Source organism: Strigops habroptila, chromosome 4 (genome assembly GCF_004027225.2).
Source record: "Strigops habroptila isolate Jane chromosome 4, bStrHab1.2.pri, whole genome shotgun sequence".
In the NCBI taxonomy this organism is placed as follows: domain Eukaryota; kingdom Metazoa; phylum Chordata; class Aves; order Psittaciformes; family Psittacidae; genus Strigops; species Strigops habroptila.
In genome coordinates, this window is record NC_046358.1 from 11,009,157 (window position 1) to 11,026,209 (window position 17,053).

General features: G+C 42.8%; 1 protein-coding gene across 2 annotated transcripts; it reads right to left on the bottom strand.

Moving 5' to 3' along the window:
* Nucleotides 1-1,486: 1,486 nt before the first annotated feature.
* Nucleotides 1,487-16,376, bottom strand: CGRRF1 (cell growth regulator with ring finger domain 1). Of its 2 annotated transcripts, none has more exons than XM_030484325.1 (6): nucleotides 16,235-16,376; nucleotides 10,367-10,506; nucleotides 8,939-9,116; nucleotides 8,598-8,745; nucleotides 4,685-4,792; nucleotides 1,487-3,292 (listed from the first exon to the last, which is right to left on the bottom strand). In XM_030484325.1, exons 1-6 carry the CDS (start codon nucleotides 16,336-16,338, stop codon nucleotides 2,942-2,944), a joined length of 1,029 nt encoding a protein of 342 aa, XP_030340185.1. In that variant the 5' UTR covers nucleotides 16,339-16,376; the 3' UTR covers nucleotides 1,487-2,941. The 2 variants fall into 2 exon arrangements, with proteins under 2 accessions (XP_030340185.1, XP_030340186.1); XM_030484326.1 differs by lacking the exon at nucleotides 16,235-16,376 and adding an exon at nucleotides 10,705-10,796.
* Between the last annotated feature and the right edge of the window lie 677 nt (nucleotides 16,377-17,053).

The window sequence follows — 17,053 nt, forward strand, 5'->3', positions numbered from 1 at the left end:
CCTCACAGGTCAGCACAGCTACATCCTGTTTGCCATTATTATTATTTAATACTGGCATCGATCGGTTGAAGGATGAGACAGACCAGGCAACTCTCTGTGGGCTTTACTTGAATGCCATTTCACTTTGAGATTAAACAAGCCCACAAGCTTGGATCACACTGTCTTGTTGGGAAATCTTAATTAATTGCTTGAATGTTGGGCACTGCTGTGGTCGAGCAGTAAGCAATACCTCTTTGATTATCTATGTGGACAAACCCAGTCCCTGCCAACTACCAAGCAGTGCCCAGCTCCAGGTTAGGACCAGCGCAGCATTAGCCTTCTCCTCCGGAATAGCAAGCTGTCCAGCCACTATCCCACATGCTGGTAGCACAAGCCGTTCATATGGAAACAGTTATTATCACGGCACAGGCTCTTTATATACTTTATATTAATTTTTCTGAGAGCCCACAGAGGCCTGGAACCATTTACAGCAGCTCTCCACTCACAGCAGTGACACTATGAAGGGGAGTTTGAAGAGTAATTACTTCCACCATCATCATGTTAGCTGCTCCCCTTTAATGGCAGAGCAAGGCTCTTAACATGGGTAAGGAGGCTAAACTCAGCAACTACCTCCAGCAGATAGGCTGCAACCAAGCCAGCAAAAAACTCAATGCAAGACCACAGAAAGAAAGGGAAGGTGATTTTTTACAGCTGCTCTATCCCTGGCAGTGTTCAAGGCCAGGCTGGATGGGTCTTGGAGCAACCTGGTCTAGTAGAAGGTGTCCCTGCCCAAGGCAGTGTGTTGGAATTAGGTGATCTTTAAAGTCGCTTCCAACCCAAACTATTCTATGATTCTATGATTTTTATTTTTAAGGCTGATTTCACCCACTCATTCTTTAATGCGTATTCTCACACGCTCACATTCTCACTAGCATCAAGGGATCCAGTGAGTATTGCCTAGAGTGACACAGAGGACAAGTTCTCATCATGCCTCTGATTCACCCTGAGTGGTGAAGCCACCGTATGATATTTACAGTCTCTATACTCTCTTTTGATACAGGCAGCTCTGGGTCTGCTTGAGTTGCATCACCCTGTTGTTGCTCCCGATCTGTGTTGTATTCTTATCTGAGGTATGGCCTTGCTGCCACCAGCACTCATTCCTTCTGCAACCACATTCTCCTCTGCTCTCCTCTCACTGTTCTCAGCCTCCTGAATTGCAGCATATACACCGTTCATTCTTTGCCATGATGATTTCCTCACAGAACCATGCGTCTTCCAAAGTTCTCTGCAAGCACTCCCCCCAGACACCTGGGTATTTAATTCCTGTTTGATCTACAGTGCAAACACAAGGCTGATTTGGCCAGCAGTTTGTTCCCAAGTTGTCCCTGGCAAACAAGGTCACTTTATGTAGACCAGATAAATTGTCTTACAGACAGCCTGCTGAATGCTGGCTGGTGATCTGAGCTACATGCATAAATTCCCAACCTTAACCTGTCTTTACAACACTACTCTCCACCACCGCCTAAATCTTTTCCTCAGAAGCAATTAGCAGGAGTTTGGAAGCAGGGTCATGGTAAACAGGAAATAAAAAGAATGATGGAAAGATGCAGTACCTTTGATTAAGGGAAGCTTCCTGCCCTGGTTTGGAGGTGTGCAGCCCATACACCTTGTATGTACCTTGTACAGCAGCATCGTTAGAGGAGTTGCTGGCTGAATCGCTTGGAGCATGGCTCGGAGCATGGCTTTCTTTCCCCAATACTGAGCAGCTGCCCTGGAATTGGATGTGGGGAAAAGCTGCAAGGGAACAAGAAGGGGGACAGAAAGCAGCTACTCCCCATTTTCCACAGGTTCTAATGAGCTTTTGCATTTTTGTCTTACATTAGCAGATGTGAAACCCAGCCCATCTGTTTTTAGGAAAATTCGGCGCTTTCTTAAGAAGTAAAACAACACTTTCTCTTCTCAACAGCCATTTTTATTGCTTTTGACAATACACCACTGGAGGGAAAAAGAATAATTTTCTGCTGTTCTTTAGCTTCTTTCTTTGAGTAAGTAAATTCCTTGGGACTACTGAAAAAAGGTGAATGGTTAACTTTGCATCTAAGCTGACAACGCAAGTAAAAAGAGTTGGAAATTCCCCAAAGCAGGCTACTCATATTAGAATAGCACCACAAAACTGCCCAAGTAACCACTCTGTGGAGTAATTAACTAACATTTGCATGGAGAACAAGTTCTTACAGCCATTGCTAACAAGATGGAAAGTCTGTGTCTCAAGATGACTTAGCAGAGGCTCAGGCTTGAAAGTGACAGCAATGTTTAGTTCAAGACAACAATTATCAACAAAAATCTTTCCACTCATTCCAATGGGCCTTGACTAAGGCCCCTCACACATGCGCGCACACACACAAGTCTTTCAAAACAGCCAGAAACAGTGTCCTGAATCATGCCTTTGACTCCCAGCTCCTGCCACAACCCAGCTTTCATCTACAAAATAAACATACATGGGTTTAACAATGAAGAATATTTACTTTCCTTCATTTGACAGATTCTGTAAAGTGCTACGTTTCTAAATTATGCTCAGCTAAAATATCACTTTAGTATTTTAAGTACAATAAATATAGAACGAGCTGTGTACAACTTCACTTGCAAGTTTTGTTCTTTTTTTAGTAGATGTACTAAATTTAGTAATCAAAATAGCCTCCAATAGTACTCCATGAAAAACTAGTAAGAAGTTATAAATGAAATCACATCCTTCAAAGATACCCCACGCACTTCTCCCGTCCACATTGCATGGATAAGCATGGTGTTCCTGTGAGCATATGGAGCGACGAAAAATATGGAAGCTGAGAATTACCTAATGACAAAAAGCAAAACCATATGAGTTAATGCTACGTAACCTCCCATAAGCAGCCTGTTTTCTACATTTAATCTTGGTGCATACAACCCACTTCTGTTTTTCTCCATATTAAAAAACTCTTCCAGGAAGAACTTCTTGCAAGATACGGGTTGATTCATCTTCATCTTGCTCTGTTTCACTGCAAAGTGGAAAAGATTCTTGAACAAACTGCCTACACATCGGACACTGCTGAAAATACTTGATGCAGCCATCACACAAGCACGTGTGCCTGCAGGGTAGGAGTACCCAGTTCACTGTGCCATTCTGGCAAACAACACAGTCTTTACTGTTTTCTTCATGCAATTCTGGTTCATCTTCAGCCAATCCGGCCTTTTCTAGTAAGCTTCTGTCAGTGCTTCTCTCATGAGGGGATGTGTCGCTTGAAGATGCTGCAGTACTATTTGCAGACATGTAGAGTTGCTAAAATGCACATATACACAAACATTTAGAAGCCAACAAACTTTCCCCTGATAGCTGAAAATACACACACACACTATGCAAGTTCCACTGGGTCAGACTGACTGGTTTCCACTGGGTCAAGTAGTGCCAGACACTCTTCCCCTGAGCCCTGACAGTCACCTGGCCTTCAGTTAAAGGTAGTTCAGAAGCATAAAATTACATAAAACACTGGGAAAATATTAAGGATAAGTCATCAAATCTCAGCTGAATCAAATCAATGTACATGCATGAACTTTAAACAGGACTGTCCGGGTTTTGAAACCCTGCTCGGGTTTCTGTTTCTGGTATATTGTTCTTTATGCCTAGAGGGACACTTCTATCCACTCCCACCAAAAATATATCCACCCACCTGTTAAATCCACTCACTCAACCCATTCCACTCTTGCTCACATTACAATCTCCTACTCCTTTTTGTTGTATTTTACGTGAAGTGCAAATTCTTCTAGGTGTGATAACTTAATAAAGCCAGTAAACTGCCATGCAGCCAAAGGTGCCCGTGGAGAGCACACCACACAACTACACAGCATGCAGCTGCACAGTTATTTCCGTTCAGCTGGAGCGGTGTTTTTACAATGGAAACTATACACAAAGAGAAGGTTTAAGGGGAGCAACAGGGAAGTTTACCTGGATAATATGTCAGCAAAAAATGCCCAGGACAAACATGTCTTTGAGCAAATCTATTTCTGACTGAATGCTACTCAATTGAATTAATTTGGCCCAATTACAAGCTTATCAATACCATACATTATTTTTATTACCAGAGTAATAAAAAAGTGAATTGCAAAGAATCACATCATCAACCGCCTGACAGACACAAGACAAAGATCGTCCCACAGGAAGCACAGATAAGGGAAACTGGACTGGAATAACAAGACCATTGGTTTAACTTGCACTGGTTTGTGCTAGGCCTACTCCTAACTTCTGTGCATATATTGCAGTAAAAATACATAAAAAAAAAAAACCAACCAAAAAACAATCCAAAAAAAGTTTTTTCTTCAGCTTTCCCAACTGAAGGGCAGTATAGGAGAAATTTTAAGAGACTAGGAAGGAGGTAACAAATGTTCTGGAGAGAAGAAGCATTCAACAGCTAGTTAATTTCTTATTACTGCTTTAAGAAGCAGACATGACCTAAGTCGCCTAGACTAAAATCAAGTAATTTCTCCAGGAAATCTTTAATATTGTCATATAAAATATTTCTGTACAGTAACTTTTGCTGAAATAATCGATAATTTTAACTATTATCCAGTTCTTTGCTTGACAATAAGTCTTATACTAGTTTAGGCTCCTGAAAGCCTACACGAGCTAGACTTAACACTGTCACCCAAATAAAACAAGACTCAGTATGGGGCTTACCTTCAGCTCATGGTATTGACCTTGAGCTAGAAGCAGATACTGGTACAATATTCTGCAGGGAAGTCTGTAGCTCTCATCAGGAACGTGAATTACAGCCACCAATGAAATCTACCAAAAAAAAAAAAAAAAAAGAAAAAAAAAAAGATATGTTTAATAACTTTCCTTTTCCTTATATGATTCATATACAACAGTTGGTTTAAAAGGCTGCGTACTTTGTTAGAACCTCTGACCTGCTTATTTCCTTAGACAACTGGGACTCCAACAATGTTGACTTCAAACACAGATTTAAAAAAAAAATAAAAAATACGCTGGACAAGGCAAAACCAGGACATGGCACAAGGCAGCACTTTGTGGTGCTTCAGTTGTCTGCCTTTGTTCTCCATGGAGCCCTTCTATGGCCAGTTTACAGCAGAGGCCTTCTCTGACTGCTCTCACCTAATGGAATCACACCCCACATTGAAAAGGCACCTAAGCACACGCAGTCCTCCTGAAGGTAAGTGCTCACGCAGCTGAGACAGGGCTGCTTACACAATCACAGATGTGCCATGGAAAGGCATGACTTCAACCAGAAGTAGCAGCTTCTACACTCCTCTTCCCACTCCACTAACTCATGATGAGCTCCTCCTACACGGGAGAAAAGTTGACAAACTGCAAGGAGTTTCCTACAGCAACCGAGCCCCAAGTGAGCGCAGGCATTTAGGCCCCATACAACTTCTGCGGCTGCTGTCTTCAAGGCAAGAAATGACCCTGTTGACTGAGCTCTGAGTGCATAGTTAGAGGGGAACATGTCAAAGTTTTCTCTACTTTCTCCCACTTCCCTCACAAACACACAGACCACAGTTTTTTGGAATCTGAAAAGTGTTTAGAAGTGTCCCTGATTGGCTTCTAAAACGAGTAGGCAAAAGACAAATTTCACTGGAAAGCATTATGAAAGGATCCCGTGGACTGACTTTAGAGTCATTTTTCTGAAAGTAAAAGCACTCTAAGCTTGCATGCTGTGCCTAATACCCCTCGCCCTGCCCAAATTACATAACAGCCTCTAAAAACGTGGAAAAAAAGAAAGCGAAATTCAATATTATTGTAGTTCTCAGAAGCTGTCAAAAGAGAAATGAAATATAGAAAAAAGCTGTTAAAAAAAACCCAAAAAAACCTTAAAGGCAAATCAAACCTGCACTTCAAAATCCACATATGGCTAATTACATGCAGAGTTTCAATATATGTACCTATGCATATGTATTTATACTAACTGAATTTACTATTATTTGGCAATAAGGTCTTTTTTTCTAAATCACAATGTGTCAAAAAACCACCCCAAAACAAACAACCCCACACCACTACTAGCTTTGTTTTCAAACCTGGAAGCCATTAAATCTGCATTAAAATGACAGCATTCGTCTTTTGATAGTAAGATCTTTAAAGTTAACAGTTTGCAGTGTATTTGTATTATGTCATTCCACCACAAATGCTTTCTCAATGACAACTCATGTCCTCAATTCTTAGCTTGTTCAGACACCTAGGAAACTGTTTAACTCTGAGTGGGATCAGTTCCTAACACAAGCATCTTGATCTTCAAGCTACTGATTCCTCTGTCACCCTGTAGTACAGAAACATATACAGTGATAATATGATCTAGTAGAAATGCTATGCTGTTTGGTTATAGAGCCCCTTCCCCTTCAGTACCAGGTATTTTCTCTCTCTGTAAGTATTTGTACACCACAATCAAGTTACTTCTCCATCTTCTGTTTTTCACCCAGGCCTAAGATCTGAGCCTTCTTCCACTTTAGGCCTGCCAGTCTTCAAATAATTTCTGTAACTCTTCTATATGGTCACTCTAATTTCTGGAGCTAGAGGAAAATTAAGGCACAAAACCAAATAGGTATGATTTAGCCACAAATATGGTTCAGATGAAAATTAGCCTCTCCAGAAAAGAGCTGCTGGAACACCATCCATAGTGATGGACGCGCGCACACACACACACACACACACACACACAAAATAACTAAAGATGGAGTTTGATGCACTGATGTGAGAATAATGCAGTAATATCATACTGGTCACAGTGGCAAAGATCCCTTTCCACATTGTATTTATATTTTAAAAGTATGTTTTTACAACAAGAGATGCAATTCTGACATTTGTCTGGCAAGGAGTTCAGGCAGAGTTACTTCTTTGACCATATTAACAGATTCTAGTTGTGTTACTTTTCCCCAAAACCAGAGGAAAAATACCTTCCCCATTCTCCTTTCATCCCCTTCTATGTTAAGGAACAAAAGAGGTGTTACAAATTCATGTCCATACTAATGCCAAACACATGGGAAATAGCTGGGGCATGTGGGAGTGCCTCAAGTGGGGGGATAGGAGGGAGGGAAGCAGTCCTAAGGTCAAGTGACAAGGAGCCAAAGACATGCATCACTTAGAATCATAGAATCATAGAATCGTAAGGGTTGGAAAGGACCTTAAGATCATCTAGTTCCAACCCCCCTGCCATGGGCAGGGACACCTTGCCCTAAACCACGTGGCTCAAGGCTCTGTCCAACCTGGCCTTGAACACTGCCAGGGATGGAGCATCCACAACCTCCCTGGGCAACCCATTCCAGTGCTTCACCACCCTCACTGTAAAGAACTTCTTCCTTATACCTAATCTAAACTTCCCCTGTTTAAGTTTGAACCCATTACCCCTTGTCCTACCACTACAGTCCCTAAGGAAGAGTCCCTCCCCAGCATCCTTATAGACCCCCTTCAGATACTGGAAGGCTGCTATGAGGTCTCCACGCAGCCTTCTCTTCTCCAGGCTGAACAGCCCCAACTCTCTCAGCCTGTCTTCATACGGGAGGTGCTCCAGCCCTCTTATCATCCTCGTGGCCCTCCTCTGGACTCACTCCAACAGCTCCATGTCCTTTTTATGTTGAGGACACCAGAACTGTACGCAGTACTCCAAGTGAGGTCTCACAAGAGCAGAGCAGAGGGGCAGGATCACCTCCTTCGACCTGCTGGTCACGCTTCTTTTGATGCAGCCCAGGATACGGTTGGCTTTCTGGGCTGCAAGTGCACACTGCCGGCTCATGTTAAGCTTCTCGTCAACCAACACCCCCAAGTCCCTCTCTGCAGGGCTGCTCTGAATCTCTTCTCTGCCCAGCCTGTAGCAGTGCCTGGGATTGCCCCTACCCAGGTGTAGGACCCTACACTTGGCTTGGTTAAACTTCATAAGGTTGGCATTGGCCCACCTCACAAGCGTGTCAAGGTCCCTCTGGATGGCATCCCTTCCCTCCAGCGTATCAACCGAACCACACAGCTTGGTGTCGTCGGCAAACTGGCTGAGGGTGCACTCAATCCCACTGTCCATGTCGCCGACAAAGATGGCGACATATCAGCCCACTGCAAGACCTTCACACCTTCCTGTAAACACCCTGGCGCTGGCTACTGTGAGACGCAATGTAGTGTATTACACAGACTTGGGCTGTGGCAGAAAGGTAATTTCTATGTTCCTAACAGTCAAGCCAGCAGCCAGCTCACGTATCTGTGCCAGACATACACACACAAAAAAATCCTCTTACCTTGCCAACAGCAATCCAAAAGACTGTATCAGTGCAAGAGCTCCACCACAGGTTTATGCGATCAGAAAAATGGGAGTAATAGCTTACTAACCTACCACAACCCCAGTTCATCTGACTACCACAGAGAATTTGCTGAGATGAGCTTTCTGAAAATCATAAGCATCTTTTGAATGGCACACATATTTTACATGTAACAATTATCTTTGCTCTTCTGCCATGTTCCCATGAAGTCACGAGTGACAAGGCTAGGGACCAAATTCTAGGGGACAGGGAAAGGAAGCTGTTTTATTTAAGCCTATCTCCTGAAACATTCAGACCTTAAACACACTGACCCTAAAATACATTCTTCTACTACTTACAATATCATATATTTCTCTGTCTTCTTCATCTGCTAACGTCAGCAATGCTACCAAGGGATAGCGAGATCTAGGCACTGGGCCAAAATCAACAACTTGAGCATCTTCTGGTAACTGACAATGTTTTTCTTCCTTGTCATTTTTTTTAATGCTTTGTATGTGTCAAGGAAAACAATCAGTGTCACTGCAATTGTAGACAAATGTGACGTTTGCATAAAGAATATTTGTCACCATATTTGTTCATAAATATGTTGTGCCAAGAACTGCTGAATGTTCACTAGTCTTAACACTCCCCGTGCCAATGAAACAGCATATTTTGTCAAAACAATTGCAAAAAAGGATACAAGTACTGTTGTCGATAGAGGTATTCGCTGTACAGAGCATCCTCTAATGACTGAGGAGTCTTTATTCTGAAGCAGTAGACATGTTTCTGCAATGCTTCATGGAGTTTTTGAACACTGCAGCCCCAGTAGCATGTAACAATACAGTCTTCCAGGCAGTCTGGTGTCAGTGTTATACCCTCTTGTAGAAAGAAGATAGGGATTTCATTAACTCACCTATGTGCAGGAATTCTGGAATTGCTAAGTGTAGGTTCTTACAGCGTCCCAGATTTTTATCATTATGATCTAATCTCCTAAGAATTTAGACCAGGTTTAGTGCTATGAAAGTCAATGGAGATGAGGAAGTGGGTGCAAGGAGATAAAATGGCTGATTAAGCTAACAAAAGTAGCACATGCATTTTATGAAGGATAAATTTTAACTTCTGGTAACATTTTACACACTCACTGGCAGACCCATGAGTACAACCCCTACTCCAAAGTCCATTCTCTCCTTAGATAATGGTGTTAACTGGATCACCGGCCTACAACACTCTGTGGTCTCAAATAATAAGGCCCTTTTGATCATACAGAGGGAGGATAAACAGACGGTCTGTGTGCTTCATTTCTTTTATAAAAATCAAGCACCCAACCCATTAACTTCTAATCACTTCCTGCACAAACAGGAGCAGAGCTCTTGAAAAGTCCCACAAAATTCAAGTGCTCAAACCTCCTGAAAAATCCAAGTTACCTGAAGGCTAAGTTATTGGGTTTCTTGTTTGAGGTTGTTTTGTTTGGGGTTTTTTTTATGTAGACAGAGGGTTAAAACCACTGCAGCTCTTTTCTCATCCATAGGAAGGCTCCACATCTGCGAGGGCAGAAGATGTCAGTGCAAGTCAGCCTTGCTTACTACTCCCCAATGATGCAGAAGGGCATGAATTTCACTTCCTATGTGGGCCATTTCAGGGATGTTAGGAACTACCTTGAACTCTGATCCAAACAGATATTTAAATTCAGTTACCACTGAAGCACAGATAGAAAGAGGAGATCGTTTTTTAAAGTAGTGCACTTCCAAACACCACTGGAGACTGGCACTTAGATTTAAGTGGGTGGCATATATTCTATAATGAAATCTATACAATTCTACAATTCCGCAAAGTTTACCAGCTACTGTGGGCGTTTTTGTAATCTACAAATGTTTCTGCTACTCAGAAATCTGTTACAGCAGGAAGTGTTTCATTAATAAGAATTAAACTGCACTTAAATAGCCAAAGATTTTGCTTTTAAACCCACCACATTTATAAGCGGTATAAAAATTATTTCTGTTGTAATGATGGAAGGAAGCATGTTTCTGAGGAATTTTGATAAAGAAAAGGGGGGAGAGCAAGAAAACAGAAAGTACTAAGTTCAGGAACCCAAACTGACAAAAATCAAGCACATCAGAAATCCACTGACTTGTTAGTGAAGCTGTAGCAGGATGAAGGATTTCTAACCCAAACGGATTCTTCACTTGTCTCATCTGCTTCTTCAACACTCTTGCACTGGATTCTGTTTCTTCCGAGTTTCTCAGAATAACAGGAACACCCAACCCAGACCTATGAGACACAAAACAAGAACAAGTGGGTTAAGTATTAGTGTTGCACATTCGAATTTTTCTTCACTCTAACTAGCAAGCAGCACATCTGCCAGGATGCAAACGTAATACCGCCTGCCAATCTGACTTCAGCTTTCCGTGGCAGAAGGTAAGAGTCTTCACCGTGATCCAGAAAATCTCTACAGGGGGAATAATTTACTCCTGCGTTTCCAGAAAGGGAGTAAAACTAATGAGAATGGTCAATGCCCTCTAGTGGTAAACGGTTAGCCAGTGCTTTCTCCCAGTTGACATTCTTGCACATCCTGGCACAGGATCCCCCCCCAAAAATCACTGCTTGCAAAGATGGAACAACCTTAATGGACTGGGTGCTCAAAAGGAAGAGTAAATCATTCAGCTCTAAGATGTTTCTCTAGCTGTAATTACAGCCAGCAAGACTGAGATCCTGATTTCCCTCAATTACAATATGCTGATATTAAATCAGAGGCCGTAAAGCCTCTGCTGTGAGCAAGAAACCAAGTGCAAAATAGCTAAACCAAAGCTGAGACTCTAAGACCCCTTCAAAGCCAAAACTCGTACACTATCCCAAGTGGTATTCTGACCCTAAAAAGATAACGAAGCAAAGGTTTAAAAGTTTAAACACCCTATGAATCAAAATAAAAACCAAAGAAAGTGACGAAGAATATTTTGGGATAGTTTTTGACACAAATTAAAACCCCCAAGATTTTTGTATTACCTGGGGCTTCTAAAAGAACCATTACATAAGGTCAGGATCTAGAAAACAAGCTCCACAACAGACTTCCTTTTACATGTGGCTAAATATAATACTTAGAAATAACTTTCAATAACCAAAAGTTGATTAGAGAAACTGTCCCAGATATGCCATCAGAAGACTACTTCGGAGACTAAAGAGATTTCTTAATTGCATTAATCCAGTCCTGTCTCATTAGTAAGGTAACAGGGGAAGGCTGTGGGAGGCTTTCGTTAATGCATTTTAGAAAACAGTTATCAATTAGCTCAGGCTGTACTTTCCTGAATTTGTGCTTTTGTTGCTGCCACCTGTACTATTGACATGACGGCCTATTTAATTTTGGTCTAGGCAGCCATCAGAATACTGAGTGCTGGAAAACTCCAAATGGCATAAAGCATCGGTTCTTCTCCGCATCAACTGTTTCCATTTACTAACTGAAATAGCAGCTGTTACAGTAAGATGGGTCTTATATCAATAACTCAAGCTGAAAAGGCCACTACCAACTTGAATGTAATCAGTTTGAAATTGCTAAAGTAATTTCGTGTACAACACAGCTCTGAGCCAAACAGACAATTCTGTGGCTTAGCTACTACTTTTCCCTGGTTTTAAAATCTTTTCCAACTCCTGTGTGTCAAACGCAGACGAAAAGCAGAGCTTTTACTGACATTGGGCTCTCTTCTATTGATTCATGTTGGAGAGGTGCCCTTTGTAAGACTAACTGGGAAAAACATCAGCCAAAAGTGATTTTCAAGTTGAGGAAACTACTTCAGGAAAAAAAATTGCAAATCCATTCTCAACAGCAACAACCTGTTCCTGGCAGTCTAACAAATATTTGCCTTTACCATTTAACGTCTTGCATGCCTGAGTGTCACAGATACACCACAGAGAAAAGAGATTGAGCTGGTGAAAAATACTCTATACTCATTACTCCATCTTTGATAAATGCCTTTGTTTTGCTAGACTTTGATGGAAACGTGAATTTCTTCGATGATATAATATAGGGCACTCAGCCATACTCAGTTTGTGTGCACAGAGGGTCAAATCTCTCCGATGCGAGTTAAACCAGCCACACTGACTTCACTGAGGCTGTAATGAAACACACCAGTTAAACATCTTACAAAGAAACCAGGTGCAGCAGCTGTTTCACTTATTCAATATCCAAAACTCTATGGAGCTAATCTCTCCTGCTGCACATAAAGATGTCTCCTGTTTTATACCATCTGGCCAATTCTGAAGTAAAACCCCTGTTCTTTGGAAACTTTCTTCGCTGGTCAAAAGCAACAGGATAATCACCATGAAAAGCAGCCATAGAAAAGAGCCTCTAGTACAGTTTTAGCAGCAGCTGAAGGCAGAAAGGCCTTTCTGTTCAACAATAAGGTACAGTGTTTCTGTAAAATTTTTTAAGGTAGTATTCAGCATATGAAGGACAAATATAATTTTCATTTTATAATCTAACAGTCTGTCAGCCAGGATCGTTAGCTGGTATAGGGGAAAACTAATTTCTTCAGAACAATGCTAGTTTAGAAATGGCAGGAGCTTCCAACTGTTTTGTTCATGGGTTAATTTCCCCAAAGAGCAGTCTGGACTTCAAACAGGTGCTGAGTCTCCGCTTCCTCCTAATAATTCATATCCAGGTAAAAGATGACGCACAGGACCGTATTCAGCTAATTTAAATTCCACGTCATTCCTATACCCAGAGCATCTATTGGACTGCCTCTAGATGACTGCTCTACCTGTGTAGTAAACTACTCGGACTCTCTGAGCAAAGCCACAGGTATCGAGAGCTGGCCATAAAAACAGACACTCATCAAATCAGTGCAGAATTTTGCAAATAAAAACATCAGCATTCCCAAGCAGCTGGTGGTTTTCAGGCTGACTGACACTACCACGGACACATCCATAAAACAAACTGACAACTGATGCCGAAATAATGGGGGAAACAAAATGTCATTACAGCAACATATCGTGTATTACGTACTCATATCACACCGTATGCATTTGTAGTACTCTCTGTAGCGAATAAAGCATCAAGTTGTTTTCACGAGTAAGTTCTAGAGCACTTAAACCATGACTGCAACTGCTGACACACTGAAGTTGCTTGGAGGCTGTTGGTCATATGGCTGTGGTAACGTAGAGTTCAAAGGCAGCAGCAAGTACCTCTGAGCAACTGGCTACATATTCACATGCAAGTATGTGCTGAGCTCCTGGCTGCCGGTTCTACTTGACTAACAGTTCCTTAACAAACTAGTTTGTAGAGAGTCTGTATATATTTACATAAATTGCAGTACTGTCTAATGGAGATATACCTCGAATCTCTGATACAGAAATAAAAATGCCTCTGGACAGTCCTCTGCATACCCTCTGCCCAAAAAGCATCAATGGATACATGCAAGGATCAGATGTAAGGATCTTCCGACATTTTACACCAGGGAATTGCAAAGCAGGCCCTCGGTGATATGCTTTAGTGGTGGTCTTGGCAGTCCTAGGGTAATGGTTGGACCTGATGATCTTACAGGTCTTTTCCAACCTAGTTGATTCTGTTATTCTATATGACCACACTGTGGGCTCACATCTTTGGATCGGTGGTAAGCTCATGTGCCATGAGAAAGTATCCATGATTTGGGTAAGTATTTCTCACTCTAACAAGTAAGAAACATAAGACAAATCTCTTGTTGCATAAGGAGTGGAAGTTGCTTACTAAATTCTGTTCTCTAGATGATGCTTCGACATCTTCATTGTGAACAGAATTTAGTTATCCTTTGAAAGCTGAATACAGTTCAAATTTTTGAGATGCTTCTAATTCTACTAGCTTGATCTTTCCACATCCGTGGAAGGAGAAGTCATTCCTCTCACATAAGATCAGGCTTGCTGTTAATATGAAACTTGAACAGAAGTTGAAAATAATAGTTTCTGGCTCTGTGAATTTGTGATATCGCATGTTTGTGTCACTTGGCCAAGCATGATTTTGTCGGGAATTTAGGAGAGACTATAGCAAGCCATGTATCTTGATTCCATTCAATTCTTGTTTCTAGAACTGTTGCTTTCTTGCAGAGTGTCAGCTCATAGCTGGAATGAAAGGGTCAGAAAACTAGCTGTTAAAGTGTAAACAGAATGGCAGAATTCTGATGCTAGCCTTCTGGTTTGGGTTATGATGGGTTTGGAGCAGGTTCTCAGTCCCCCCATTTAATTCCACACACTGTTTTCCTTCATATACAGAAACAGAGTGCTGGCAGCTTCTTTCTGAAATAGGGGTAGGAATATTCCCAACAACCTCATCTGAACCAGAAAACAGAGGAGACAGCTTGTCATGCATGGCTCTGTCCACTGGAAGTCCACTGCCATGGACTTGGCAGTGCTGGGTTAATGGTTGGACTCAATGATCTTAAAGGTCTTTTCCAACCTAAATGATTCTATGTTTTTATTAAAAAAATTATTAAATTGGTAAATGGATCACCAGTTTGGGATATATATGCAGGAGATTTATTTGAATCATGATTCAGTATCATTTTTTGGTAAAGATAATATTTTTGAAGAACTGATGAAGCAAAAAAACGAAAAGTGAAGTGGATGGCAATGTAATACCATGAGTGTGCAGTAGGACACAGAGAGAGCATTATGAAAAGGATTTCTTTTACCTCTTTCTCCAAGTAAATAATGAGGTGGAGCATCTTCCAGCAAAAGCATAACAAAAAGACCAGTTGCCTTCACTAATACTTGCCCAGCACTAGGGAAGGCAATGCAAAACCGGAACAAAAACTTTCCACCAAACATATCTGAAAGATCAAAAGATATGCTTTACTCCCACTGAAAGCAAGAAATGGCATATGTTTGAGCCAGTGGCAGCTAACAAAGTTGATGTAAAAAAAGGAAAGACTTTACACTAAAGGAAAAGTCAAGCAGAGTATTTATAAGCCAAGAGAACAAATAGCTACAGCTAAAACATCTGTAATTCAGAGAGACAACGGATGGAAAACACTGAAGCACAGCACTACAGATATTAATGTTGAGCCAATGGGAGGAAGTGAAATAACTCAATTTTATGCTCTCCAGAAGCCACACAAGCGTAGTGCATCCACAGTTCTACACAAAATATTTTGATTGCTAATCAATGCCCTCCACTCGGCAAGTATCGGTATTTACATTTACAGATGCTCCTGAGTTGGCAGGAAAACAGATAGAACAGTGCTATCTATGACAGACATGCAGGGACCTGCTTCTGCAAAAGGCAGCAGTGACATCTTTGCTGAATCCTCACAAAAACAAGTAGAAGGTCGTCCACTCATGGCCCCTCTAGATACTTTTGTAGATCAATTATTTAAGGCTCCTCCTCATCCCAGTACGTTCACCTTAAACACCCCCTTCTCCTTCAAGTTCCATCAGCAGAACAGGCTGGTTCCCTATCAGCAGTCCTGGGTACTCTCATACCTCAGTAACAACCCTGCCTTAAAGCCTGGCGGATTTAGCTGCTACTCGGCCTGACACTAGTCATCGTACTCAATATCTGTCCATTTCACTTACCATCACGATTTGAGATGTTTATCTCTGACACTGCCAAACTTTTCCTCTGAAAGAACGCTCTGTGACCCCCACGCGTACACTCATGGTCAGGCCCTCCCCTGGCCACTCTGTTTCCTCCACAGCTCTCATTCTCTCCTCCTGCCCGATCAGCCCCTCTTCTTCTCCTATGGTCAGTACTAGCCCTCCTTACCCTCCCTCCTCCAACAGAGCCCCACTCCCTGACCTCTGCTAACCCCACACACCCGTCCCCACTGCCAGCCCCGACGCTGTCGCACCCTAGGGACACCCCACATCCCGGAGCTCATTCCACAAGGGGTACCAGCTCCTATTACCCCACTCCCACACCTTGCCACCCCATTACAGGGCCAGACCTCCGCAGCCAAGGCCCATCGCCCCAGACCGGTCTCCGCGGGCAGGACCGGCCGCACAGGGACCGCCACCGCCAGCCGCCCCGCCGCCTCACCATGCCAGCACCAGGCCGCTGGTGACGAGGAAGCAGACGAACACCACGGTGATGTAAAAGAGCGGCGAGTACTCGTAGAGCGTGACAAGGAACACAGCAGCCATCGGGACGAGCCGCCTCACAACAGCCCCCACCGGCTGCCGGGCCGTGCGCATGCGCGGCGGCGGAGGGACGCCATTGCCCTCAGCCTGCCCGGAGACGGGCGGTGCTGAGAGGGGCGGTGCTGCTGGTGCCGGCCCGAGAGGTCCCTGCCTGCGGTGGCGTAAAGGGCTAAAGCAGCAGGAAAACGCCGATGTGCCGTCCGGGACCACCACCTTCAACCGCCTCATGCCTCAACGCGGCAACCGCGGGGTGCAAACTCACCTGAGTGAGGAGGGGGAGCTGCGAAAGACTGAAGCACTCGCTGAAAATCTGCAATTTTGTCTTGTAGATCCAGCATTGAAGTCATTAATATAATTATCAAGAGGTTGTATTGGACATGTGTTCACTACATTTTCATTCTCTTTGAAGGAGCCAAGCAATGGTATTCTTAATTCTCACTGTTACAGGATTGCCGAGAATCACCAAATGCTTTGGGTTAGAGGGACCTTAAAGCTCATCCAGTTCCAATCCCCTGCCACAGGCAGGGACTCCTTCCACTAGACCAGGTTACTCCAAGCCCCTGTGTCCAACCTGGCCTTCAACACTGCCAGGGATGGGGCAGCCACAGCTTCTCTGGGCAACCTGTGCCAGTGCCTCAGCACCCTCACAGGGAAGAACTTCTTCTTTAAATCTAACTCTACCCTCTTTCATCTTAAACCCATTCCCCCTTGTTCTATC

Excerpts from the sequence above, each read along its gene's own strand:
- CGRRF1 (XM_030484325.1), bottom strand. The coding sequence starts at position 16,338 with ATGGCTGCTGTGTTCCTTGTCACGCTCTACGAGTACTCGCCGCTCTTT. Across the intron at positions 9,117-10,366 it reads TGCTACAGCTTCACTAACAA|AGGGTATAACACTGACACCA; the intron begins GTCAGTGGATTT and ends TCTTTCTACAAG. Across the intron at positions 8,746-8,938 it reads CTCTATCGACAACAGTACTT|CATTAAAAAAAATGACAAGG; the intron begins GTATCCTTTTTT and ends ACACATACAAAG.